Source organism: Stegostoma tigrinum, chromosome 22 (assembly GCF_030684315.1).
Source record: "Stegostoma tigrinum isolate sSteTig4 chromosome 22, sSteTig4.hap1, whole genome shotgun sequence".
Classification (NCBI taxonomy): Eukaryota; Metazoa; Chordata; class Chondrichthyes; order Orectolobiformes; family Stegostomatidae; genus Stegostoma; species Stegostoma tigrinum.
The window spans coordinates 11,462,799-11,489,714 of record NC_081375.1 but is presented as its reverse complement, the minus strand read 5'-3'; the positions used below and the strand labels follow the sequence as shown (position 1 = coordinate 11,489,714).

At 45.6% G+C, this 26,916-nt stretch overlaps 1 protein-coding gene and 1 non-coding gene across 4 annotated transcripts; one reads left to right on the top strand and one right to left on the bottom strand.

Annotated features, from left to right (window-relative positions):
- Nucleotides 1-985: 985 nt before the first annotated feature.
- mcrip1 (MAPK regulated corepressor interacting protein 1) lies at nucleotides 986-26,515 on the bottom strand. Of its 3 annotated transcripts, none has more exons than XM_048554750.2 (4): nucleotides 26,441-26,515; nucleotides 14,725-14,849; nucleotides 9,897-9,995; nucleotides 986-1,830 (listed from the first exon to the last, which is right to left on the bottom strand). In XM_048554750.2, the coding sequence occupies exons 1-4, from the start codon at nucleotides 26,446-26,448 to the stop codon at nucleotides 1,766-1,768; spliced, it is 297 nt and encodes a 98-aa protein (XP_048410707.1). In that variant the 5' UTR covers nucleotides 26,449-26,515; the 3' UTR covers nucleotides 986-1,765. The 3 variants fall into 3 exon arrangements, with proteins under 3 accessions (XP_048410707.1, XP_048410705.1, XP_048410706.1); XM_048554748.2 differs by lacking the exon at nucleotides 26,441-26,515 and adding an exon at nucleotides 20,708-20,966; XM_048554749.2 differs by lacking the exon at nucleotides 26,441-26,515 and adding an exon at nucleotides 19,461-19,507.
- On the top strand, nucleotides 18,250-18,384 carry LOC125463893 (U4 spliceosomal RNA). The gene has a single exon (XR_007249931.1). It is a non-coding gene; the product is annotated as a U4 spliceosomal RNA (small nuclear RNA).
- Nucleotides 26,516-26,916: the final 401 nt, after the last annotated feature.

Here is a 26,916-nt window from a genome sequence, read left to right as displayed (position 1 = left end):
GGGCCCATCCCTGTGCTGTACTGTTCTATACTTATGTTTAAGTGCTGCAACTTTGAAGGCTGCACACTAAGAGCTGGAGAGTGGAATTACGCTCTATGCTACTTATCAGCAGGCATGGGCAGAATGTCATGATTGCCTTCGTTCTGTGCTGCAACTGTCTGTGGTAACTTTTAACACTGCTCCCATTTCTATGCATCCCAGCCTTTGAAATTGTACAAACGCTTTTCTGCATAATTCGGGCCATTCACACAAATAGGAATTGAACAACAGACACTAACACCAAACTCATAAATGAAGTCGAGTTTTATTTACATCACTTGCCCACTTATGCACTGGGAAGTTCATGAAATTGTACAGTTCCTCTCATGAATACAATCTTTCTATCTCTCAAGTGTGATGTGTCCATACTGTAATGGAGTACAGACTCTGATACATACTTTTCCATCAATTAGACAAGTTGCCAATGTCAGTAACAATTCAGGGTCTCACAGGGAGGGTTACTATGCTTAATCCTCTCATGCCCGGGATGCAGCTGGTGAAGGAAAGGCTTGGACAAATCTAATTTGGAAGCTTAGATTCTGACAAAAAGACTTGCACCCTAAGAGTGAGAGTTACCCACTGTTCAGAAAGCTGGATGACTCCTGCGTTTCTAACCAGTCAAGTGCCAACTGCCCATTGGAAAGAGTGATAGATTCATGGTCCCCACAATAATGGATACTCAAATTCCCCAGTGGTATTCAGTATGAGGTCTGCCACTTTGTGACTGAAGAGCATAAAGCACCAGGCTACAGTGGGAGGCAGCGATGACCAGACAATAAAATCTGCTGACCAGCCTACGTTCTCACTCACCCAGCCTGACAATGTTCATCATATACTGTGGAGAAAACAGGAATGTAGAAATACAAAATTTAAAAAATAAAACAAAATTATTCTTAAAGCCCCTCCCCCCTCCCTTACACCCCCTGCCCCCCCTCCCCCCCCCAAACTTTTCATTTTAAAAATAGTTAAAGACTCATTTGAAAGCAACCTCTGGAATACAAACCTAAAATGACTCAAGCTTATAGTCTGTCTGCAGAAAACAATTTTTGATCCCATCACACAGTTCACTGCTTTAAGCATAGCCATTTAACACAGGCTGTGCGTTCCCCACGTTAGTACTGGCTCCATTCAGTGCAAGTCGAACAGAATGCTTCACCAAATCCATTCTCAACCTCTAGCTATGCAAGCGGCATTTTTAAACAAACAAATCTTGGTCACGGAGGTTTCTGCTTCACTCAATAAGCTACTTCCTGCCCCAGTCTCCAGCCCCCACCCCAATCACAATCTTTCTGAACATCATCTGAACAACTGCCAGCCAATGCCAAACAAATGATGGACAAAACTTATAATCGGTGCCCAGTGTGAAGGGTTTCTAACCAATGCCCCCCCCGAGGGCATCTCGTACTCCTCAGGACACCATGAAGTCTGAATTGTGGCCGTAACATGTCAAATGGAGCACAGCTCTTGACAAAAATGGAGAAGAAACAGATGACAAATAAATCAGTTAAAATTAGCACCATCTACAAACTCAAGTTTTTTTTTAAACACATGCCAACTGCATGCATCCTCAGGTCAGTTAAAGGTAACTGACAAGACATCCATTCTCGTGGAAGAAAGTGGGTAGGCTCCAGATTCCTCTCCAAGCCAGAGATCAAAGAAAACAAACTTCAAAAGGAAGCTCCTGAGGATGTTGAAGGAAAGATCAAACCCAACCAATGCAGAACCCTTAAGACTTCTTAGCATCTGACATGCTCCTCTTCTTTAAATCACTCAAGTCCACGGGTGTGAAATCTGAAAAGCAAATATGTAGACTTAGTGCCTAACCAATACTGGCAGCGTGTGTATGGCATAAAGATCACATCTTTAATTCCATTGTGGGCTATAAAAGAAGGCATTGCTTTAAACCAAGACAACTGTAAAGAGATAGCTGCACTTTTAACAATCATGTTTACAGGGGCACAAGAGCTGCATGTCATGTTGTCATTTTACTGGAACAGTGAGAGTAGAACCAGACACCGCAGAACTGATAGATCTGAACGGAGGGAAAAGTGCTTGACAGAGTTCTGATTGACTCCTGACCATGTGACTTGTATGAAGCTAGCGCAGTGAGAACCACTTAGCCTGCAAACAGAAAGCATAAAAACTCTAACCCCCATGTGGAGCTACAAAAAGTTTCCAGTAACAGCCAACTATCTTCCACTCAATTTTTTTCACAATTCCCCTGTTGAGGGATGAATGACAAGCCCTTAAAGACAGCAAAAGGAAAAATTATTTTCCAATGAAAGAAAACACTGCTGTGCGAACAGCCTCAACCCATCAGCGAACAGGTGAAAAGAATTGAAAGGAAGAGAAACTGATTATGTGGTCTAGCCTGGTGCTGTCAAACTGTTTTCCCTGATTTTTTTCCCAGCTTTAATATTCCTATTTTGGTTGTCTTTGTGAGTCCATCTGTATGTGAGAGAGGGGAATTTAAAAGGGTAAAAGTTAAGTTACAGAGAGTTATGTGAGCAATTCAAATCGCCTAACTGCCATTGATTGAAGACAATTTGCTCATAATAAAGTTTTTTTTAAAGTACATAGGAACATACAGGAACACAGAAATGGCCATACTGGCCTGAAAACACCTGATCTTGTTTGATCTCAGACACAAAGGAGACTGGGGCCTGGTTAGTGCATGGATGACAGACTTTCTGGGGATACCAAAAATGGGTCACAATGTAAAGGTGCCGGAGTTGGACTGGGGTGGACAAAGTCAGAAGTCACACAACATAAAGGTTATAGTCCAACAGGTTTATTTGAAATCATAAGTTTTTGGAGTCTCACTCCTTCGTCAGGTGATGTACCACGTGACGAAGGAGCCGCAGTCCATAAACTTGGGATTTCAAAAAAAAAGCCTGTCAGACTATAACCTGGTGTCGTGTGACTTCTGACTTTTATCTTTGAGTCATGAACCTAGGTTCAAGTCCCAGCTTCTGTAGAGATGTACCATAACATAACTCAGCAGAATGATTAAAAATGCATGGGAATATAGGAACAGGAATAGGCCATTCAGCCACTTGAGTCTGTTCTATCATTCAGTGAGACCATGGCTGAGCTGATTCCTAACTCCATATACCTACCTTTGGCCCATATCCCTTAATATCTTTGCTTAATAAAAATCTATCTCAGATTTAAAACTGACAGCTGATCCAGCACCCACTGCTGTTTGTGGAAGAGAGTTCCAAATATCTCCCACCCTTTGAATGTACAAGTGCTTCCTAATAACACTCCTGAACAGTCTGGCTATAATTCTCAGACTATGCTCCCTAGTTCTAGAATCCCCAACATGTGGAAATAGTTTATCTTTACCTACCACGCATGTTCCTGTTATTACCTTGGGAGACTTCAATCAGATCACGCCTTAACCTTCTTAAGTTCTAGAGATAAAGGCCAAATCTGTATAATCTTTACTCAAATTAACCCCTGAAGTCCGGGTATCATTTTTGTAAAACTATGTTGCACTCCCTAAGGCTAAGATATATTTCCCAACAAACCTGAAAACTGCTGAGTGTTTTCATTTAATCTGAGTTTGTCAGTCTGGGGACTTTGGATAGTTTGGTTAATTTTTTTCCACATTTGTCACAGCAATGCAACATAAAACCTAAATAATGGCCCAGATCTACAGGTCAGTATTTGAAAGGGTATGTCCAACATTTAAGCTGCATTTCATTCAGCCTGTTCAACCATTTGTAGCTTCTAATGCTGGGACAAAATTAGGAGACAAGCTGTCAGACCCTTTTTAGAAACCATCTATGGGAATGTGGGCTTCATTGGCTGGGTCAGTGTTCACTGCCCACCCCAGGATACCATTGAGGTGGTCAGCTGATTCCTTGAATCACTGCAGTCCATTGTGTGCAAGTACAGCCACACTGCTCTTGGGGAGGGAGTTCTAGCATTTTGATCCAGCAACACTGAAGGAACAGCAACATACTTCCAAGTTATGGGAAGGCTATTGTCAAGCTGGAGAGGGTTCAAAAGAGATTTACCAGGATGTTGCCAGGTATGGAAGGTTTGAGTTACAAAGAAAGGCTGAATAGGCTGGGACTTTTTTACACTGGAGTGTAGAGGTTGATAGGCAACCTGATAGAAGTTTATGAGATAAGGAGCGATATAGATAGAGTTAACGTTAGTTGTCTTTTCCCTTGGATGTATCTGCAGCCCTCTGTCCTTCTAAAGAGCAGTTGTTGTAGGTTTGGAACGTACTATCTAAGGAACTTTATTATGTTAATGCAGTGTATCCTGTAGATGGCCCGCAATGCTGCTACCTTGCACTGATGATGGAGGGAGTGCGTATTGTGGATGTGGCACCTATCAGGCAGACCACTTTGCCCGGATATTGTCAAGCCTCTCAAGTGTTTTTGGAGTTCTACTCATCCAGGCAACTGGGGAGGACTCCATCACACTACTGTCTTGTGATGATGGACAGGTTTTGGAGTGGGCATGGGGGTGTTGGATTGCGGGGACAGGTGGTGAGTTACTCACTGCAAGATTCCTAACCTCTGACGTGCTTTTGTAGCAGCAGTATTTATATGTTCAGTTTCTGGTCAGGAGTAACCCACAGAACACTGACAGCGAAGGGTTCAGGAATATTAATGGTACTGAATATCAACAGATGATGATTACATTTTCTCTTGTTGGAGATGGTCACTGAATGATACTTGAGTGGTCCAAATGTTACTCGCCACTTTTCAGCCCAAGCCTGGATATTTTCCAAGTCTTGCTGCATTTGGACATGAATCGCTTCAATATCGGAGGTACCGAAAATTACAACCTCAATGAACATCCCCACTTCTGACCTTATGATGGAGGGAAGGTCACTGATGAAGCAGCTGAAAATGATTAGGCTTAGGACACTACCCTGAGGAACGCCAGCAGAGATATCCTGCAGCTGATGGACTTCAAAAAACCACACCCATATGTGGTAGGTGTGACTCCAAATGGCAGAGTGTTTTCTCCCCGATTCCCAATGACTTCAATTTTGCTGGGGCTCCTTGATGTCTCACTTGGTCAAATACAGCCTTGATGCCCAGGGCAGTCACTCTCAACCACCTCCGGAGTTTCACTCTTTTGTCCATGCTAGAATCGCGGCAATAATGAGGTCAGAAGCCAAGTGCCCCTGGCAGATCCCAAACTGAGTGTCACTAAGTTGATTATTGCTCAGCAAGTGTTCCTGGTTAGCAGTGCTGATGACAACTTCCACTGCTTTACTGATGATCAAGACCAATGAGTTGGTAATTGGCCCAGTTGGATTCATTCTGCTTTTTATGTACAGGATATACTCAGGCAACTTTTTTATATAATATCAAGTCGATGCCAGTGTTGTAATTGTGTTCTAACAGTTTGGCTAGGGGAGGGGCAAGTTCTGAAGTACAAGTCTTTAGTACCATTGTCAGGAGGTTGTCAGGGCCCCACAGGCTTCGCAGAATCCAGTGCAATCACTACTGTTTCTTGATATTCTGTAGACTGAATCAAATTGGCTGAAAGCTGGCATTTGTGATGCTGGAGGTCTCTGGAGGATGCCCATTTGGATTATCTACTTGGCACTGCTGGCTGAAGATTACTGGGACTTCTTTAGCCTAGTCTTTTGACTGATATGCTGAACTTTCTACATCACTGAGGATGTGGATAATTGTGCAGTCTTTTCCTCCAGCCAACAGTTTATATGTTCACTATCATCGAACATTGGATGTAGCAGGATTGCAGTGATTGTGGAAGCCCTTAGCTCTGTCTATCACTTGCTGCTTATGCTGTTTGGCATATAAATTGTCACTGCAGTTTTTAGGTATGCCTGGTGTTGTTCCTAGCATGCCATCCTGCACTCTTCATTGAGCCAGGATTGATCCCCTGGCTTGCTGGTAATGGGAGACTGGGGATATGCAGGCCATGAATTGTAGATTGCGTTGGAACCACTGTTCAGCCACCTTTGCTGGGACAGCCCTGTCGTGGAACGGTGGGTGTCATCAGCTGGGACACAGCCACAGCCATACTCATGAAGTAGGGCTTTATAGACCAGATTAGGCTGTTGCTCAAATACTCAGACAGCTTTCCTATTTCTACCCACCCCAATATGTTAGTAAGGAAGACATCGCAGGGTTGACAAGGCATACGATGCCTTTGTCAATTCCGATGCCTACATCAGAGCCAGGTGATCTCTTCAGTTTCATTCTTTCGTGAAATATTTTACGGATTTGCTAGGTAATTTAGAGAACAGTGAAGAGTCAACCAGATAGTTGAGGGGCTAAAGTCATGCTTGGGCTAGACAGGTAAAAATGGCAGATTTCCTTCAATAAGGAGCATTAGTGAAGGAGATGGATTATTACAAGAAATGACAATGGTTCATTGGCCATCCATGGACTTTTAATCACAGATTTTTAAATAAAAACTTGAAATGTTGCCACCTACCATGGTAGAATTCAAACCTGCGTATCCAGAACATTACCTGGGTCCCCAGATCATTACGTGAGCCTTTGGATTATTAGTCCAGTGACAACACCACTACACTACAGCCTGTGGCTATCTTCGGTTTGTTCAACACATTCACATTGGTTCTATGACCCTTTGATCTTTTGCTTATAAATTCTGTGTCTGATGTCACGTCTCCCACTGACACCTAAAGGAGAGAGATTCCAAAAGCTTGTGTTTTCAAATAAACCTGTTGGACTATAATCTGGTGTTGTATGATCTTCAACCTTGTCCACTCCAGCCCAAACGCATTCATCACCCCTCCATTAACCCCCAGCAGTTTTCTTCTCCCTTACTTAACCTCCCAGTGTTTGTTCCCCCTTTCTTACATTCCCAATAACGTTCGCTCCCCAAACTATATCCATGCCCAGCAAAGGACACTGATGAGTTCCCTCACTCAACCTCTCCAGCAGTGTTTATTGCCCTTTGTTCCAAAAGCCCCTGACAATGTTAGTCTCTCCCTGCCTCAATCCGCTCCCCCCAACCCCACCCACCACCCCTCCAAAACATGTCGGCACTTTTGCCATCAGCCAGACAGGAGTCAGGGATTCCAGCAGGTGAGTTCAGGAGAGGATTATGGATGGTGGTGGTGGAAAGAATGAGCGTTGTGTGTTGTGAGGGTTACTGCAGGGGCTAGCAAGCAGGGGTGGTGACAATTGCTGGCACGGGGGCTGAATGTTGCTGCAGGTGCTGGGATGCTTTGACACTCCAGCTCATTTGCTCCTGAACAGGCTTTACCAGCTGCTTGGGGAAGCTTTCGGTAGACATGTACAAAATCCAGCTGTACAAACAGCCTGAGTGTGATCAGCATAAAGCCTGAAATTAGAAGCTTAAACTTCCCATGTAAAGTAACATGAATGTGTGTATGACATGATTTCTTCTGGGTCCTGAGGTGCAACAGCGATGCAAGTTGAGTCAGAGATCTCTCCCCATACTGGAAGAGTTGGGGCTAAGGCTTTTAGTTTCAAATTCAGATCTTTGAATGGTCATGTCTTCTTCATCATCTCTGCAGTCTTGTAGACTGCTCAAAATGCACACTTGAAGCTGGTCAAAGAAAGAATTCAGTTTATCTACTGTTAGATTCATCTTCTCTCTGCCCTATATCTAAACAAGGGGAAAAATGAAATTGGATCTGATTAGAAGATCTACAGCAATACACCAATTGAATGATAAACGCCTACTGTACTACTTTAAAAATTGCCTTGTTTTTATCAAATGGCTGGACTGCAGTAGTCGAAAACCAAGCATTCACTAATTTGGGGAATGAAACTAAAAGCAGTGCAAGTGTGAGGCCACAGTGCTGAATACCATTTGTAAATATAAGGCTTACTGCACAACAAAAACAAGAAGCTTGTTATCATGAGAACGTGGGTTTCGAACAATACTAACAGAATCCAATTGCACATTGTCAGGGCTAAAATTCCACTGCAACGTTTCTACACAGCAGTAAAATTATTTGCAAGTAAAATAGCAAAAGGTGCAGCAACAAGTTGACCCATCGATGGACTAGATAGTTCAAAAAACCTGAAAAATAAGATTCCTTAATCTATGTTTCTTTAAGATACACAGGTGTGATACTTCTAGAAATAAAACAGTAAACTGTTAGAACTATGTGGGTCACCAAACGACTGTATAAATAGCTGGAACTGATTATATAATCTTTCAGATGTGCACTGCTCATCATAATCTGCCCTTACTCTCAGAAGCTAAGTGAGCTGCAGTATAATTCCAGCATAGTATTTATTTCCAAGTTCAATCCACAATTCTTCCTTTTGCCTTTAGAAGACATCTTTAAAGGCTCCAAACCAAATTTTTGAGAAATCCACTGTCTACCCACCAACGTGTGGACATACTGCCAGGTTGAACTAGCGCAAATGCACAGCTCTTTAGCAGAAGAAGAGTTAAGAGTTTACAGCTAGGGCCACTCCACCCTTCAGAGAATTTGTTTTCAGGACTGTCTGAAGCCAAAGATGATTAATTTCATTCATCCGGAGTTTCCAAGTTGGTTACTCAACAATGTCTTTGTCAAGCAAGTGTGGCACAAAACAAAACTCAATTCAATTGTTATTGCTAGATGTTTTATCTTGGATCCAACTCCATTCCATGTAGCTAATACACAAGGATTGATGAATATTGAAGATAGCGATTATGGTTTATAATCAGAGAGTTTTAAGTCACTCAGAAGTAGCAGGAACTGCAGATGCTGGAGTCAGAGACAATACAGTGTGGAGCTGGACGGACATAGCAAGACAATCTACGTTTCAGATTGAGGCCAGTCCCAATCCGAAACATCAGCTCTCCAGCTCCTCTGATGTTGCCCGACTTGCTGTGTTCCTCCAGCTCAACACTGTATTGGATCTGAGAGTTTTACCTGAGCTCAAAGTTTCTCTCAAATAAATTTCAGTCATGTGTATTTAAACAATTATCTGTTAATAGAAGAAACAGCACAGCTTGAAGCCAATAGCAATCTTTCACTACATTGGGCTGCAGTGTTCAACAAGGCTTCACATTGGATGTGCAGCACAGAAATAGGCCATTCAGCCCAACTAACCCATGCTGGTGTTTACGGTCCATTTGAATCTCATCCCATCTTCCACCATTGTAACCTGCTATTCCTTTCTCCCTTGTCTAAACTCCCCTCAAACCAGCTACACTATTTACATCAACCACTTTCTGCGAATGTATGTTCCACATTCTCACCACTTTTTGGTGAAAAAAGTTCCTTTTGAATTCTATTAGATTGCTTGGCAAGAGGAAACATTTTCTCTATATCCACTAACAGAAACTTGGGTAGTTGTGAAGAGCCACAGTAGGTTACCTGTTCTCCAAAAGGATCCAAGACGAGGAGTATGAATTCAGAATCTAGGTACTTACATTGCAGAGTACTCATAATACAGAAACAGGGCATTCTGTCTAATTAATCCCTAAGTGTTTCTGCCCCACAACAGCCTTCTCTCACTTTATTTCATCTTTGTAAGATTGTCTTTTTTTGCCTTGATACTTTGTACGTTTTTCTAGCTTTCCCTCAAAACCTATTTACACAATTCACCTCAGCTGCTCCTTATGGCTCTGGGCGAAGTAATTTGTTCAGAACATCCTACTGAATTTATCAGTGATTGTCTTATATTTACAATCCCTGATTTGAAATTAATTTTCATAATTTTTGGTGCACTGTATTGCAAAGCATTACTGAAACACCTTCTTTTTAACTTATTATGCTCGAAAGGGGAGGCATTAAACATTTTCTGAAAATTGGTTAATCTCAAAATTCCTATGGCAAAAACAAAACTTCCAAATTACATGATCAGATTTACCCTCTGAACTCCCACACCCCTCCTCAACCATCCATTACTCACTGTTCAGATTTGGATTTGGATTCTTCTCTACATACTGGACAGGGCCTCGTTCGTTTCCGGACATCTGGCTCCTCAGTTCCTGTTCCACACACTGCCAAGCTGCAAACCAGAATCAGACATCAGGCTGGAGTAAGACAGAAAACAGCCTTTGGTAAAAACTTTATCCACCCACTCTCCCTCCTCCCTCCCTTCAGCTTGATTTTCCTAGTGTCAAAAAGATGAACAAGAGCTTTTAGGTCAAATTCACAGCAACAAGTTTTCCAAAATAATTTTACAAGCACCAAAAAGTATTGATTTTTTGCCTCTCTGCCCTCGCTATCTAACCATACTAGCTTTGTAGATTTAAACATTACTAACTACAAGAACAGTGATTTTATTTCTAAATAGAGATCTAACCACAGACCAGCTTTTACAACCGTTTTTGTCTCAAATCGGAGTGAAAAATGATTTGTGGCCTTACTTCATCCTATGGTTACAAGCCAAAGATGTCATTAAAAGAATGCCTTAGCTAAAAAGATAGTCAAGATGCAAATTATGAAAACCACGAATGTAGGGTTTTTATTTTAATGGAGCAGTCCAGTTGGATCCTGCAACACCACAATACTGAGTCTACAATTTCAAACAGGAAAGCTGCCCCATTGGCAAAGTTTAACTTTCCGCACTGGGTAATAACTGAAACCCTATGATATGAACTGAGAAGCCGTAACTGCCAGCTGCTACACAAAGTGGAGCATTCCCACTGTTGGGAAGCAGGGGCCCAGCTCCATACTTCAAGTCTATTATTAACTAATCTTTATTCAATAGCAGCATACAAAAAAACTAAGAGAAATGGAGCTGTACGTCTGTCAAGCTAAAATGCATTAACTGTGCCGGCACAAGATGCTCCAAAGCCAAAGATACCTTGTCAAGAAAGCATCAAAACTTACAAGTGATCAACACCCTAAGGACTTTAGACGAGTCCAGGCAATGTAAATACGTAGGGTTCTCTGTAAGATTATACGGCTGTGACAGTGCATTACAAGCTCAGAAGTTATTCAAAGTCCAAGCAGACACCTTGGAACACAACAGCTGATGAATAGTAGATAATTCAAATAAGTGTCACAAAGCATATTTCATTTGAATTCCCGAGATAAAAAAGAGCTCTGTAGGAGAAACTCTTTTTTAAGCATTAATACATCAACACATAACTTGATATGTTTCATGATTTCATATGCAAATTGCCAAATGCTTTGTGTTAAGCTTGGAACAAAAGAAGACATTAGCAGATTAAAGCATAGGTACCAGCTGTTAGCTCTTATTGTCAATTGTTGATGAAACCACAGCATGATTTTAAAGGAAGGATTCTACCAATGCAGAATCTCAGCAATAAATTAATATTAATTCTCTCTATTAAAAATGAAAAGCTTACATTTTACTCAAATGCCAGTAATTTTTTAATCAAAATATCCAAGAACAAAAGCACACTGTACCCCATTGAGAAAATGATGTGTATGTCAGTATTGGTTGGAACCTAAACGCCTCCAATATGACAGGGAACTACTATCATTACCAAGATACCAAAGTGTGGAGCTGGATGAACACAGCAGGCCAAGCAGCATCTTAGGAGCACAAAAGCTGACGTTTCGGGCCGAGACCCTTCACCAGAGAGGGGGATGGGGAGAGGGAACTGGAATAAATAGGGAGAGGGGGGAGACGGACTGAAGATGGAGAGAAAAGAAGATAGGTGGAGAGGAGAGTATAGGTGGGGAGGGGATAGGTCAGTCCAGGGAAGACGGACAGGTCAAGGAGGTGGGATGAGGTAGTCGGTAGGAAATGGAGGTGCGGCTTGAGGTGGGAGGAAGGGATGGGTGAGAGGAAGAACAGGTTAGGGAAGCAGAGACAGGCTGGGCTGGTTTTGGGATGCAGTGGGGGGAGGGGAAGAACTGGGCTGGTTTTGGGATGCAGTGGGGGGAGGGGAGATTTTGAAGCTTGTGAAGTCCGCATTGATACCATTGGGCTGCAGGGTTCCCAAGTGGAATATGTGTTGCTGTTCCTGCAACCTTCGGGTGGCATCATTGTGGGACTGCAGGAGGCCCATGATGGACATGTCGTCTGAGGAATGGGAGGGGGAGTTAAAATGGTTAGCGAATGGGAGGTGCAGTTGTTTATTGCGAACCGAGTGGAGGTGTTCTGCAAAGTGGTCCCCAAGCCTCCGCTTGGTTTCCCCAATGTAGAGGAAGCCACACCGGGTACAATGGATGCAGTATACCACATTGGCTGATGTGCAGGTGAACATCTGCTTAATATGGAAGGTCATCTTGGGGCCTGGGACGGGGGTGAGGGAGGAGGTGTGGGGGCAAGTGTAGCACTTCCTGCGGTTGCAGGGGAAGGTGCCAGGTGTGGTGGGGTTGGAGGGAAGTGTGGGGCGGACAAGGAAGTCACAGGGAGAGTGGTCTGTCATTACCAGATGGCTGAGAACAAATTCTGAAACATATTAAGGTATATATTTTGTCTGATAAAATAAGATCTAATGTTGAACTATTAACTTATACTTATGATACTCAAGTGAACAAGGTTGTCCACTTCATCTAGAGATTTGTGTACTAAAATATTTAGATTAGAAGATAACAAGGAAATCTCCCTCCCAGTCCTTTTAACTTGAATACACAATGACAGAGAGAAGGGAGGCGCAGGCAACTACTACATTCTTAATAATTAGATCCAACCCTCATTTTCCCCTCTTGTGGGATAATGGTAGACACACCCTGCGCTCCTTTTTATCTCCAGTGGGAACTATTGTTCAAAGCTGCTTTTCGAAAATAATGGTTTTATGACTTTGCTGCACCTCAACAAAAAATTTCAATATGCAGTTTAACACCACCTCATGCCAGGACAGGGATACTATTTCTCACACAAGTCACATCAGAAGCCCAAATTTTGTTTTTAAGTAGAAAACTTGCGTATTTACATGGGTTAATAATCTGGGTGCTAGTTGCAATGGTAAGGTTAAACTCAGATTTTGTTGCTCATGGACTTAGAAGGAATTAAAAAGAACATGATCCAGGGCAGGAACCAAATTATACCATACAGTTGGTTCTGCTGCAACACGTGTTTCTTCAACGCAAAGTCACTTTAACGCGGTTGAAGAACTTAGACACAAACTTTCCTTACCAGTATTGACTATAACACAATTCCGACCCCATTAGTTTAAATGGTGCGGCTGTTGTGCTATTTTCTTATGATGGGAGATCCATGAAAACAGAACTATCGCATTATATCAGAACCCCCTGTACATCCAACATCAAAACTGCAACTACACTACAACATGGAGAGTCACTGGCACCCTCTTGGTAGATTAATGTGAAGTTTTGAAACATCTTATGATATTTGACAATTGAGATTAATGCACAGGGTACTTTCCTTTTGAAGCTTAAAGAAACAATTTGTGGTACGAAATATATGCCTTTAACATAATAAAATGGCCCAAAGCAAAACTTAATACTGAGCCTATCATGGCAATTGGCCAAAAGCTGCAGAAAATACAGCGATTGTAAGGAGCATCTTAAAAAGGAGAGAGGGGTAGAAAGGCGAAGAGCTGTAAGGAGGTAAATTCAGAGTTTCAAAGACATTGATTTCAGAATTCAAAAGCACTGCCATCCATGGTGGAGCAGTTAAAATTCAGGGTGTTCAAGAGGCCAAAATTAGGGAGTCAGAGGTCAAACAATGCCAGGTCATAGTCCAACAGGTTTACTGAAATCACTAGCTTTTGCAGCATTGCTCCTTCAAAGAGCGTAGTTGATGAAGGAGTAGCTCTCCGCAGGCTTGTGATTTTAAATAAAGCCACTGGACTATAACTTGGTGTTGCATAACTTTTGACTTTGTCCACCCCAGTCTAACACCAGCACCTCAGAAGCCTAACCAGAAGCCAATGAGGGCAACAAGTACAGGGTGATAGGTTAACAGGGCTTGATGAGAGTTAAGAAATGGACAACAGTTTTGGGTGACCTCAGCTTAATGCAGGGTAGAATGCTGGACACCAGCCAGGACAGCTTTGCAATAGTCAAGTCTAAGGGTAACTAAGGAATGGATAAGGCTTTCAGCAGGTGAGCTGAAGTAGGAACAAGTCTGAAGCAAATACTGTTACAGAGGTGGAAGTAAGCAAGCTTAGTTGTGATGCAAATATGTAGTTAGGTGTCCACTTCAGGATCAACCTTAGGTTTTTTTTTTTGGGGGGGGGGGGTGGTGAGGGGGTGAGGAGGTGAGGGCGGGGGAGATGAGCAATGGAGTAGTGAAGACTGAAGGCAGTGGCTTTGACCTTCCTACTAATCAGAGGGAATTTCTGCTCATCCAATCCAGTGGAAGAATTGGTAGAGATATTGATAAGGTTGAGCTAAGCTGTGATTTTGTGTTATGTTGCCAAGGAGCAGCACGTAGGTGAAAAAGGGTGGGAGGAGCAAGGTAAACAAAATCATAACTTCATGTCAAGATACAGATCATCTCACTAATAATAATATGAATGGTTAGTAATACATTAGTGCCTGATTCAGGAGGTTGAGAGCTCCAGACCAACACCAAGTCTAAAGTGCAAATATCAAAGTTAACACTCCAGAGCCAATACTGAGGGACTGTTATACTTTGGAGGTGCCATCCCACTGCATTATTTTAGGAAAATGTATCCTTCAATCAATAGCACAAACAAACATGATCTTATTATTGTTGTTTGTGGGTACCTATGTGCATATTGGCTGCTGTGTTTCCTACATTACAACGGCAACTACACATCAAAAGTACTTTATTGGTTGTAAAGCACTTTGAGATGTCCTTTTTCTTTACATCAATCTCAATGTACCTTCATGTATAAATCTGACATTTTCTTCATGTGCTGGAGTATAAATCTCCTGTGGGGCAGTGTTAGTCGGAGAGCGAGGTCCATTGTTTCGCTTCCCATTATAAACAATCCTTGGTGCAGGTGAGCTGGAAGAGAGGGGATAGAATTATATTTAGGTAATAATTAAACAGTTAAATTCTCTATTTATTTGAAGTAGATAAATTTCAAGTTGATTAGGAAAGATGGAACTGCATCCTCTAGTAATTCTAAGTACACGACTTAACTTGTACCAAGTCCCGTTCACCTATTAACCATCTCTGCTACCAACATCAAATCCTGGTCAAGACACAAATTGATTTTTGAAATTTGCAAATACTTCTGTCGCCTTGCCCTCCCTATCTCTGTAATATTCTCCAGACAAAATGATCCAAGATGTGGGTGCAGCAACCCCCATTATAACTGCCCCACCATTATGGGTCACGTCATCAGTTCCTTAGGCCCCAAACTCTGGGACTCCCTGCCAACACCTACAATACAAGATAATGAGAGGCATAGATAGAGTCGATAGCCAGAGACTATTTCCCAGGGCAGAAATGGCTAGCACGAGGGGTCATAGTTTTAAGCTGGTTGGTGGAAAGTATAGAGGGGATGTCAGAGGCAGGTTCTTTACGCAGAGAGTTGAGAGAGCATGGAATGCGTTGCCAGCAGCAGTTGTGGAAGCAAGGTCATTGGGGTCATTTAAGAGACTGCTGGACATGCATATGGTCACAGAAATTTGAGGGTGCATCCATGAGGATCAATGGTCGGCACAACATTGTGGGCTGAAGGGCCTGTTCTGTGCTGTACTGTTCTATGTTCTATGTTCTATGTTCTAACACCTCTCTGCTATGCTATTTCATGTGGGTCCTTTAAGACACTCCTCAAAACCTATTTCGTGGACCAAGCTTTTGACCACCTGACCAAATATTTCCATACGTGGCTCAGTGTTATTTCTGTTTGGTAACCCTCCCATGAATTGCCTTGGGGTGTTTTATTTTGTTAAGGGCGCAATCAGAATATAAGTTGTTGTTGCAATCAAAAATGAATCAAAAACCATCTGCTTTTAATTACAGACCTGTTTTGTTTTTAAATAACAGGCATTTGTTCAGTTTCCTTCACTACACATTTGAATTTGGCAGACATACAAGGCATACAAGTAAAGCTGCTGTGCTCTGTACATTTAGAAATTCCTGGTGTAACATCACAAGAAATGGAAAAAGAAAATCTGTGACCAGCTGCAACAATTGAAGCCTTCCGTTACACAAAATGGCCATTTTCAGAACAAAGTCACTTTTCTTTCGAAAATGGCACAGCTAATCTACACACACACACACAGGAGTAACATGGTACTGCATGGAGGAAGTGCTGTCTAATTACATGCAATAAGTCTCTCTCACACACAAGAACAAAAAACAACAGCCAGGATGAAAATGTGTTCTCCTGCTACACCGGTCAAACTCACTGGTCATTAACAAAGTGTGGAGCTGGATGAACACAGCAGGCCAAGCAGCATCTTGGGAGCACAAAAGCTGACGTTTCGGGCCTAGACCCTTTATCAGAAAGTTTATTTAAAAAACAGTACTGCAATTAGTTCCACTATCCAAAGTCTCCAGATCTAAAATAATACAAAAATGTGAGGTCAAAATCTTAGTTTGCAATTCTAAGATGGTGTCATATTTGCATAACCTTTAAACATTTAAGCATTCCAAATCAAATGAGATGGGGGATGGAGACGTAATTTGTAATTAATTAACCTTTTAACACTCTGAATGGCTCATCATGTTACAGTGGTGCATTCTCTCCTCCAGATTTGTTCATTTAAAGTTAGTGCAAATAGTAAATAGGCATCAAAGGCCTATTTCCAAATAAAAAGTGTTCTTTTCTAACTAGAAATTCACAGCAGATATGATCATTAAATGTTCAAAGTGTTCGCCTTTCAACAGCACAATGAAAACAGGCAGCTCCGTATCTTGTTCCCTATCACCATAGCAACATACTACCAGAGTGCACAAAGCAGGATTCCATGGAAAGAGATTGCTGTGAGAGAATTACCGTTCGACTAACATTTTCACTGCTCACTGACTGATTTTACACCACGGACGCTAAAATTTGCTGGTTATATACCGGAAGCATGACATGGAAAGAAACCTAATAAGTCAGTCAAACCAACACACTTGCCTACAACAAAAAACCACAACAAGGTGAAGGGCATTGTTGCAGAATTGCATTAATCTACTTACAATCTTAGCTAGATTTATGAACTCAGAGACTGAGTGTCTGCGTGTGCAGATAATAGTTCAATTGTAAGAAAAGCACAACTTGCTAGCTTAACACTTCTTTTGGCCTTCAAACTGAAACAGTAAGATTTTAATTCAAATAACTACAGATCAAAATTGATTCCTAACAGGAAATGCAAATTTGGAGATGAGCTTGCTGAGGACATGGGCATGTCCTTGTTTATCTACCTTTGTTATGTCGGTTAGGAAACTGTTAATCAACAATGATCAGGAAGAGGCCACATGTTAAGCCCCAGAAATTGGTTTATTTTATGCTAATCTGATCCACACACTTACAGCTGAGCAATAATGCATTTGTTTTGCCAAACAGTGCATTAACTGGGTCAATCACTCTTTAGACTTACGTGTGCCCACATAAAAGTTTACAGTCAGTCATCGACCCAAAAGTACAGCATTTCACACAACGCATTTAGGGCCTGTGTTACAGGGCTGATAACTGTATATTGCTTTAACAAATTACACTAAAGTTTAATTAATAAGCAGCACAGGAACAAACCAAGTGTAAATTAGAATTCAATAAATTACCCTGTTCAAAGTTATAAAATGAAATGGGGGAAAACGATGAGTGCTTAAAGCAGATAGAAGCAAAAAGCTGAAATAATGTCTTAAAATATTTTTCTTCTCAAATCTCTTACAGTAATTAAAAACTGAGGAAATCAGAATACCACAACCCCACCCCCACACAGACGTTAATTTTCAGAGCCAGAGAGGTTGGTTAGCAGTAATAAAAACTTCCCTACTAGTCAAAGGGTGTTTGGACTTGCATGTAACCAAGCCTTTTTTTTTGTAGAGACTTTAGGCAGCATCTACAAGATGTGCACCTTTCAATGCATCTTACTATTGAGTCACCAGTGTAATGCCATTTATCCCCCAGGCCCCCTCCCCTGCTCTTTCCGACAAATTTTCTCCACAAATATTTATTCAATTTCCTTTTGCAAGTCATTACTGAATCTACTCCCACCATCTTTACAAGTAGCACATTCTAGGTCAGAATTCACTGAAATAAAAAACAATTCTCACCTCCCTTATTGTTCTTTGAACAGACCCCTTAAAACCTGTGTTCTCTAGTTATAGACCCTCCAACCACTGGAAACAGTTTCCATCAATATACTCTAACAAAACCCTTTCTAAGGGGTGAACACCTCTACTACAACTCCCAACCTCTCTAGGGTCTCCTGAAGTCTCTCATCCTTGATGATACTTTCAGTAAATCTCTGGGCAGTGGCAATTTTGTAGTCAATGAGGTTTAACAGAGGCTCAATTATTGCTCATTAAAAACATGCTTTGGAGGGCCCTGACATCCTCTTTAGCATGTGCTGTCCAAAATTGAACAGATTCATCAAGCTGAGGCCTAGGTAAAGATGGTAGGGCAGCAACAAAGCCACTGAACTAGTAATCCAGAGACCCAGGCTATTGCTCTGGGCACATGTGCTGAAATCACATCACAGCAGATGGTTGAATTTAAATGCAACTAATAAATCTAGAATACAAGGCAGATGATCCATCTTGCTCACTAATCATCACTGTTGAAGGAAATCTGCCATCTCTACTCTGTCTGCTCTAAATGCACCTGAAAGCCAAATGGCTTACTCAAAATGCTCTCCAAAATAGCCCTAGTATGTCAGAGTTGAAGAGCAATTGAAGTGGGCAGCAAGTACTGACCTTGCCAGTCGTGCCTACATCCCATGATAAAACAAACACAGTTTACCTCCAGGAGATCGTCGGAACTGCCGATGCTGGAGTCTGAGATAACAAGGTGTGGAGCTGGAGGAACACAGCAGGCCAGGCAGCAGAGGAGCAGGAAAGCTGACGTTTCAGACCCAGACCCGAAACGTCAGTTTTCCTGCTCCTCTGGTGCTGCCTGGCCTGCTGATTTCCTCCAGCTCCACAGTTTACACAACTTCTCCTTACAAATAATACAAAGTCAAGGAATGTATTACTGGGAAGAGGCAAATTAAAATTTAGAAATAAATTGGAATGGAACACAACAGGGAGAATAATTAGTAAATGGTATCTTGGCATTCCTCACAGAAAAAAAAACTTCACCCAAAGAATGTCAAATTCACTACAAGAGGGAATGAATTGAACAGTATAGATGCATTTAGGAAAGCCAGGCAAGTATTCAAGGAAAGGGGAACAAAGGGTTTTGATACTATATTTGGGCAAGAAAAGTTGGGATAAGGCTTGAGTGAAGCACAGACACCAGCTTGGACTAGCTGGGCCATACAGTCAGTTTCTATAGCCTACAACCTAAATGATCCAAGGGGGAAATGAGCAGAATATTGCCTAAAATGGAAAAGGGTCATTACAAAGCCAAATAAAAAAAGGTCGCAACGAGAAGGTGGAAAAGAACAAAAAAGTTCCTCAAATAACAGCAAAGTACTGCAGATGCTGGAGATCCGAAATAAAAATAATACAGACCTGTGTATCTGTAGCATCTGGAAAGAGAGGAATACAGTTGTTGAAGTTTCAAGTCCTTCAATTTTTCAGAATGCACAGAAGAACAGTCCTATTAGATTTCAAACATTAACATCGTTTCTCTCTACACAGATGCTGTCAAACCTGCTGAGTTTCTCCAGCACTTTATACACAAGTAGAATTGATAAATCATTTTGACTTGCCAACCACAGATTGCACAAGGAAGAGTGCAGAATAAAACGCAAGCCTGAACTGATTAAACCATCTATACCACATGATCATCAGTTTTCAATCTTTTATTAAATACTAACATGTGTTTGTAGGTCTTTCTGTAGAACTGGAGCTATAATTACATTACTTACCATACACTGTAAAGGGAAAATTAAATCAATACTTCTTGTGTAACTTAACACACTACCCTAAAATGTACCCCACAACACCAGTGCAACACAGCTCAAAATGTCTCAGATCAAGTGGACAAAGTAAGTACATTTCACACATATTATGCTTAGCTGGAATCCTAGTGACAAATAATCCAGACCAATTTTTTTCCTGCACAAACGTTAGCCACGAAGATGTGCTGACAAAATGCAAGCAGTTTCCTCACGGGGTGGGGGACCACGAGAAGAGAAAGTATAACAGAACAGAGCTCAGCAGTCACCGACAGCATTAGTGATACACAAAAGGTGGAGGAACTAATGCATGATGCACTTAAGGAACACATTCCTTTATACTCACCTCTCCAGGCTCCATCCCCGCCCCTTGAACTTGTCGGTCTCCTCTCCACCTACCTTCTCCTCTATCCACCTTCAATCCGCCTCCCCACCCCCCATTTATTTCAGAACCCTCTCCCCATCCCCCTCTTCTGATGAAGGGTCTAGGCCCTAAACGTCAGCTTTTGCGCTCCTAAGATGCTGCTTGGCCTGCTGTGTTCATCTAGCTCCACACTTTGTTATCTTACATTTCTTTATACCCCTGATTTATAAGAGCAACTCCTCTCTCCCCAAGTCCGATTCACTATTAACTATGGGTGTCCTAACACAAGATACTCACTTCTGCCCTTTATCCCTTAAAACTAATATCATTAGCAACATAAATGCAATCTATAATATGACGGACCCCATCACATTACTTGTCATTACAATTGCTAAATTCTCCACCTTTGCAAGAAATTTAACTCAACAAGTCACATAAATACAGTGGCTACACGAGCAGGTGAGAAGCTGGGAGCTCGGCAGCAAGTACCTCACCTCCTGACTTCTCCACCACCATCCAAAAGGCAGAGAAGTGCTGTCCACTTGCACAGCTTCAACCACATTTGCGAAGCTTGACACCATCCAGGATACAGCAGCCCAATTTATTTGCACTACATCCAACCACCTTCATGATGCACATTCCCATATATATACACACACACACACACACACACACACACACACACACACAATCTCAAACACCTAGAAGAACAATGGTCACTGATACGTTGAAACACCATCACCTGAAAGTTTAAGTCACACTGTCAATAGCAGTCATTCAGCTTATTACATGACCAAATCAGGGATTATGCAAATTCCAAATCACTCCTTTTTCTCCAAGATAACAAAAAGTGTGGAGCTGGATGAACACAGCAGGCCAAGCAGCATCTCAGGAGCACAAAAGCTGACGTTTCGGGCCTAGACCCTTCATCAGAGGCTTTACCTTCAGTGCGTGCTGCTTCCTTAAGTGTTCTCAATGTCTTCAATTGCCACATGGTAATGCAAACTGTAATCACCATATGCGTTAAGATCAATTCTGCTCACCCTCCCATTAAATTGAAGACAGATGGTTAAAAATCATCATTGGATCCTGTATTCAAATCTTGGCAGTCAATGAAAGCCATAGAAACAGGTCACCAAGCAATTTCAGGTGGTGCATACTTCAACTAGTGCTGAAGAAAGAATTAATATAAAAGAATCATTGTGAACTGCTGTTCACAATGTGAAACTTGATTAGGATGGTTAAAACTAAAAGCATAATACTTTAAACAGAAACATAGCTTTGTTCAAGGCTTGCAAATGCTGTAAATACAAGAAGTAGAATACAAACATTACTCTGAAAGCTCATCCTCAAGACATTGTTTTTAAATTAAAATTGTAACAGGGAGATTAAACCACAAGCAAGCCTGGGAGCAACTCAGAATCAAAAGCATCCTGCTCATCACCCAACACTGCACAAAAATCAACAACTTGCATTTATATTGCCTTAATGAAGTGAAACATGCCAGAACTTCTCAAAGTGGAAAGCATGTTTCAGGAAAACAACAGTGGATACTAGCACAAGGGAGACCGTCACTAGAGCCTGTACGCTCAAACCAAAAACTGTTGAAGGAGAGGAAAAGAAAGACAAATTGACAGCATGTGAGGAACATGCAGAGGTGAAGAAGGGGGGCAAAAAACGGGGTGACATAAGAGACCAGAGTTATCAGTTCCTGGCCAAATCATTCTGTTGCTAGACGTTGGGGGATGGGGGTGTAGTTGCTACCTCTGCTGTCCCAGACTCACCACCTCAGCCACTCTCTTTCACAGTCCCTTCAATCTCCCAAATTCACCCACGTCCCATTTCCCACCTCAGTTAGCATTGCGCCCCCCCCCACCCCCACACCCAATGGTTCCCCCACTGCACGCTCATCCCAATCCCCACTTTTCTAACTTCCTCCAAAACAGAGTCTGAACAGACAGTCTCTCACTCCTCACCCCAACCTCTTTATTTTCTCTGGTTTCAGTCAACCTTCTCCAAACACCCCCAGTCACTCCCCACTCCATCACAAACTGCCCCATACTCACCCCCATTATACACCATCTCCCAGTCTGTCCCAACATTCCAAACCCCTATTCTTTCTACTCCCCTATGCTCACCCACCCCTCCTAATAACCCGTTTCCCCCACCCCTCTCTCAGCCGGTTTGTATGCACCACCCTCCTCACTAATCCTAGTCTATTCCCCACTGTTTCCTTTCCTCTCAGTTCCGCACCCATCACGGTGCCCCCAGGCTCTCATCAACCTCCATGCTGGTCCATCCCACCCCTCTGTATTCCACACCCCAAAGGGGTTCCTATCCTGGTTGAATCCTTGGAAAGGGGATTCCTGTCCTGATTATCCTCCTTGGGGGGTGGTGGGGGCCATATCTCAGTTCATCACCTTACTCAGAGGAGGTTGCTATACAGGTTTATCCCCGTCCTTGGATTAATGGGGTCTTTTTCCTGACTTATTCTGTGCCCCCCCGACCGGGTCCTGAACAGGGTGAGTCTATCCTGGTTTATCCCAATGGTCAGGGTGGAGGGGTGGTTACTATCTCCAGTTTATCCCTCAAGGAGGGGAGCTTCTATCCTGGTTCATCCCAGGAAAAGGGATCTCTATCCTGGTCTATTCTCCACCAGAAGGGGGTGTCTCTCCCAGTTTATCATCCCCGGGGGTCTCTATCTCAGTTTACCCCCAGCTGGGATGTGGTATGGGTTCACTATCCCCTGGTGAGTGGGTGACAGGAGGTCTTTCTATCCCGGTGTTGAGGGGGGCATCTTTATCCCCCAGTGTAGTCCCCAGTCGCTCTATCCCCGCTGTCGGTGGAGGCGGGGGATCGCTCTATCCCCGCTGTCGGTGGAGGGGGGTCGCTCTATCCCCGCTGTCGGTGGAGGGGGGGGGGGTCGCTCTAACCCACTGTCGGTGGGGGGGGGGGATCTCACTATCCCCAGTGTCGGTGGAGAGGGGTGTCTCTCGATCCCCAGCGTGGGAGGAGGGCGGGAGTCTCTCTATTCCCCAGTGTCGGGGGGGGGGGCCGGATGTCACTCTCTATCCCTGGTGTGGGTTGGGGGGAGGGTCTCTCTCTATCCCCGGTGTCGGTGGGTTGGGGGGGGTCTCTCTATCCCCGGTGTCAGCTGGGGGAGGGGTCTCTCTATCCCCAGTGTCGGCTGGTTTGGTGGGGGGGGGGGGAGAGAGTCTCTCTGTCCCTGGTGTCTGTTGGGGGGGGTCTCTCTCTATCCCTGGTGTTGGCTGGTTGTGGGGTTCTCTCTATCCCTGGTGTCGGTTGGGGGGGGGGGGGGGTCTCTCTACCCCGGTGTCGGTTGGGGGAGGGGTCTCTCTATCCCTGGTGTCAGCTGGTTTTGGGTGGGGTCTCCCTATCCCTGGTGTCAGTTGAGGGGGGGGGGGGGGCTCTCTCTATCCCCAGTGTCAGTTGGTTGGGGGGGGTCTCTCTATCCCCGGTGTCGGCTGGTTGGGGGTGGGTCTCACCATCCCCGGTGTCGGCTGGTTGGGGGTGGGGGGGAGGAGTCTCACTCTATCCCTGGTGTCGGTTGGAGGGGTCTCTCTCTCTCTCTCTCTCTCTATCCCCGGTGTCGGTTGGGGGGGTCTCTCTCTGTCCCTGGTGTCGGTTGGGGGGGTGGGTCTCTCTCTATCCCCGGTGTTGGTTGGGGGGGGGGGGCGGGGTTCTCCATCCCCAGGGTCAGTTGGTTGGGGGGGGGGGGGGGGGGGTCTGTCCATCCCCGGGGTCGGTTGCGGGGGTCTCTCTCTATCCCCGGTGTCGCTTGGATGGGGTCTCTCTCCATCCCCGGTGTCGCCTGGGGAGAGGGGTCTTTCCATCCCTGGTATCGGTTGGGGGGGGGGGGGTCTCTCTATCCCCGGTATCAGTCGGTTGGGGGGGTTCTCTCTATCCCCGGTGTCGGTTGGTTGGGAGGTGTCTCTCTATCCCCGGTATCGGCTGGGGGAGGGGTCTCTCTATCCCTGGTGTCAGCTGGTTTGGGGGGGGGGGGGGGTTTCCCTATCCCCGGTGTCGGTTGAGGGGGAGGGCTCTCTCTATCCCCGGTGTCGGCTGGTTGGGGGGTCTCCGTCTGTCCCCGGTGTTGGCTGGTTGGGAGTGGGTCTCACCATCCCCGGTGTCGGTTGGGGGGGGGGGGTCTCACTCTATCCCTGGTGTCAGTTGGGGGGGTCTCTCTCTCTCTCTATCCCCGGTGTCGGTTGGGAGGGGGGGGTCTCTCTCCATCGCCAGTGTCGGTTGGGGGGGGGTCTCTCTCTATCCCCGGTGTTGGTTGGTAGGGGGGGTTCTCCATCCCCGGGGTCGGTTTGGGGGGGGAGGGGGGTCTGTCCATCCCCGGGGTCGGTTGCGGGGGTCTCTCTCTATCCCCGGTGTCGCCTGGAGAGGGGGGTCTTTCCATCCCTGGTGTCGGTTGGGAGGGGGGGTTCTCTCTCTATCCCCAGTGTCGGTTGGGGGGGTCTCTCCATCCCCCATGTCGGTTGGTTGGGGGGGGGGGGTCTCTCTATCCCCGGTGCCGGTTGGTTGGGAGGGGTCTCTCTATCCCCGGTGTTCGTTGGTTGGGGGGGGGGGTCTCTCTATCCCCGGTGTCGGTCGGTCGGTCGGTCGGTTGGGGGGGGGGGGTCTCTCTATCCCCGGTGTCGGTCGGTTGGGGTGTCTCTCTATCTCCTGTGTCAGTTGGTTGGGGGTTCTTTCTATCCCCGGTGTCGGTTGGGGGTGGAGTCTCTCTATCCCCGGTGTCCGTTGGTTGGGGGGGGGGGGTCTCTCTATCCCTGGTGTCGGCTGGGGGAGGGGTCTCTCTATCCCCGGTGTCCGTCGGGTGGGGGGGTCTCTCTATCCTCGGTGTCGGTTGGTTGGGGAGGGGGTCTCTATCCCCGGTGTCGGTCGGTTGGGGGGGTCTCTCTATCCCCTGTGTCAGTTGGTTGGGGGGGGGGTCTCTATCTCCGGTGTCAGTTGGTTGGGGGGGGGGGTCTTTCTATCCCCGGTGTCGGTTGGGGTGGGGGGTCTCTCTATCCCTGGTGTTCGTTGGTTGGGGGGGGTCTCTCCATCCCCGGTGTCGGTCGGTTGGGGTGTCTCTCTATCTCCTGTGTCAGTTGGTTGGGGGGGGGGGTCTTTCTATCCCCGGTGTCGGTTGGGGGTGGGGGATCTCTATCCCTGGTGTCGGTTGGGGGTGGGGGGTCTCTATCCCTGGTGTCCGTTGGTTGGGGGGGGGGTCTCTCTATCCCTGGTGTCCGTTGGTTGGGGGAGTCTCTCCATCCCCGGTGTCAGTTGGGGGGGGTCTCTCTATCCCCGATGTCGGTTGGGGGTTGGGGGGGGTCTCTCTATCCCCGATGTCGGTTGGGGGTTGGGGGGGGTCTCTCTCTATCCCCGGGGTTGGGGGGGGGTCTCTCTATCCCCGGTGTCGGTTGAGGGTTGGGGGGGGTCTCTCTATCCCCGGTGTCGGTTGAGGGTTGGGGGGGGTCTCTCTATCCCCGATGTCGGTTGGGGGTTGGGGGGGGTCTCTCTATCCCCGGGGTTGGGGGGGGGGTCTCTCTATCCCCGATGTCGGTTGGGGGTTGGGGGGGGTCTCTCTATCCCCGGTGTCGGTTGAGGGTTGGGGGGGGTCTCTCTATCCCCGATGTCGGTTGGGGGTTGGGGGGGGGTCTCTCTATCCCCGATGTCGGTTGAGGGTTGGGGGGGGGTCTCTCTATCCCCGGTGTCGGTTGGGGGGGGTCTCTCTCTATCCCCGGGGTTGGGGGGGGGTTGGGGGGGGTCTCTCTATCCCCGATGTCGGTTGAGGGTTGGGGGGGGTCTCTCTATCCCCGGTGTCGGTTGGGGGGGGTCTCTCTCTATCCCCGGGGTTGGGGGGGGGGTCTCTCTATTCCCGATGTCGGTTGGGGGTTGGGGGGGGGTCTCTCTATCCCCGGTGTCGGTTGAGGGTTGGGGGGGGTCTCTCTATCCCCGGTGTCGGTTGAGGGTTGGGGGGGGGTCTCTCTATCCCCGGTGTCGGTTGAGGGTTGGGGGGGGTCTCTCTATCCCCGGTGTCGGTTGGGGGGGGTCTCTCTCTATCCCCGGGGTTGGGGGGGGGGGTCTCTCTATCCCCGGGGTTGGGGGGGGGGTCTCTCTATTCCCGATGTCCGTTGGTTGGGGGGGAGGGGTCTCTCTGTCCCCGACACCGGGAGGGGGTCTCTCGCCCGGTCCCAGTCCCCCTCCCCCCGCCTCACCTGCTCATTTCTCCCGCTCGCTCCCGGTTCCAGCCTCGCGCCAATTAACCCCGCCCCCCCCCGCGGCTGGCGTCAACACAGGGAGACCCGCCCCCTCCTACAACTTCCGGTTTAACCGTCACCAGGTCCGGGGTGGGGCGTGAAGCTGGGTGGAGGGGAGAGGTACTGGTAGCAGAGTGGGGAAGCTGGGTGGAGGGGAGTGGTGGTAGGGCTGGTGGCGAAGCTGGGCGCGGAGGGGAGAGGTACTGGGGAGATGTGGGGGTAGGGGTGGGGGTGAAGAGGTGGTGGTGGTGGTGGTGAGGGTGAGGGTAGGAGAGTGGGGAAGCTGGTGAAGTCAATATTCAGGCCATTAGGCTGTAAACTCCCAAAGTAAAATATCAGTTGATGTTCCTCCAGTTTGCAGTTGAGGGCATCCTTAATTACAGAGGAGAGGAAACTACAGTCCCTAAAGTAGGAGGATATCTTGGAAGTTGTAG

Coding starts and splice junctions, on each gene's coding strand:
- mcrip1 (XM_048554748.2), bottom strand. CDS start 20,775: ATGTGGTTGAAGCTGTGCAAGTGGACAGCACTTCTCTGCCTTTTGGAT. Junction 9,996..14,724: donor TGTCAGATTTATACATGAAG/GTACATTGAGAT, acceptor TCTGGTTTGCAG/CTTGGCAGTGTGTGGAACAG. Junction 1,831..9,896: donor TCCAAATCCAAATCTGAACA/GTGAGTAATGGA, acceptor TTTGCTTTTCAG/ATTTCACACCCGTGGACTTG.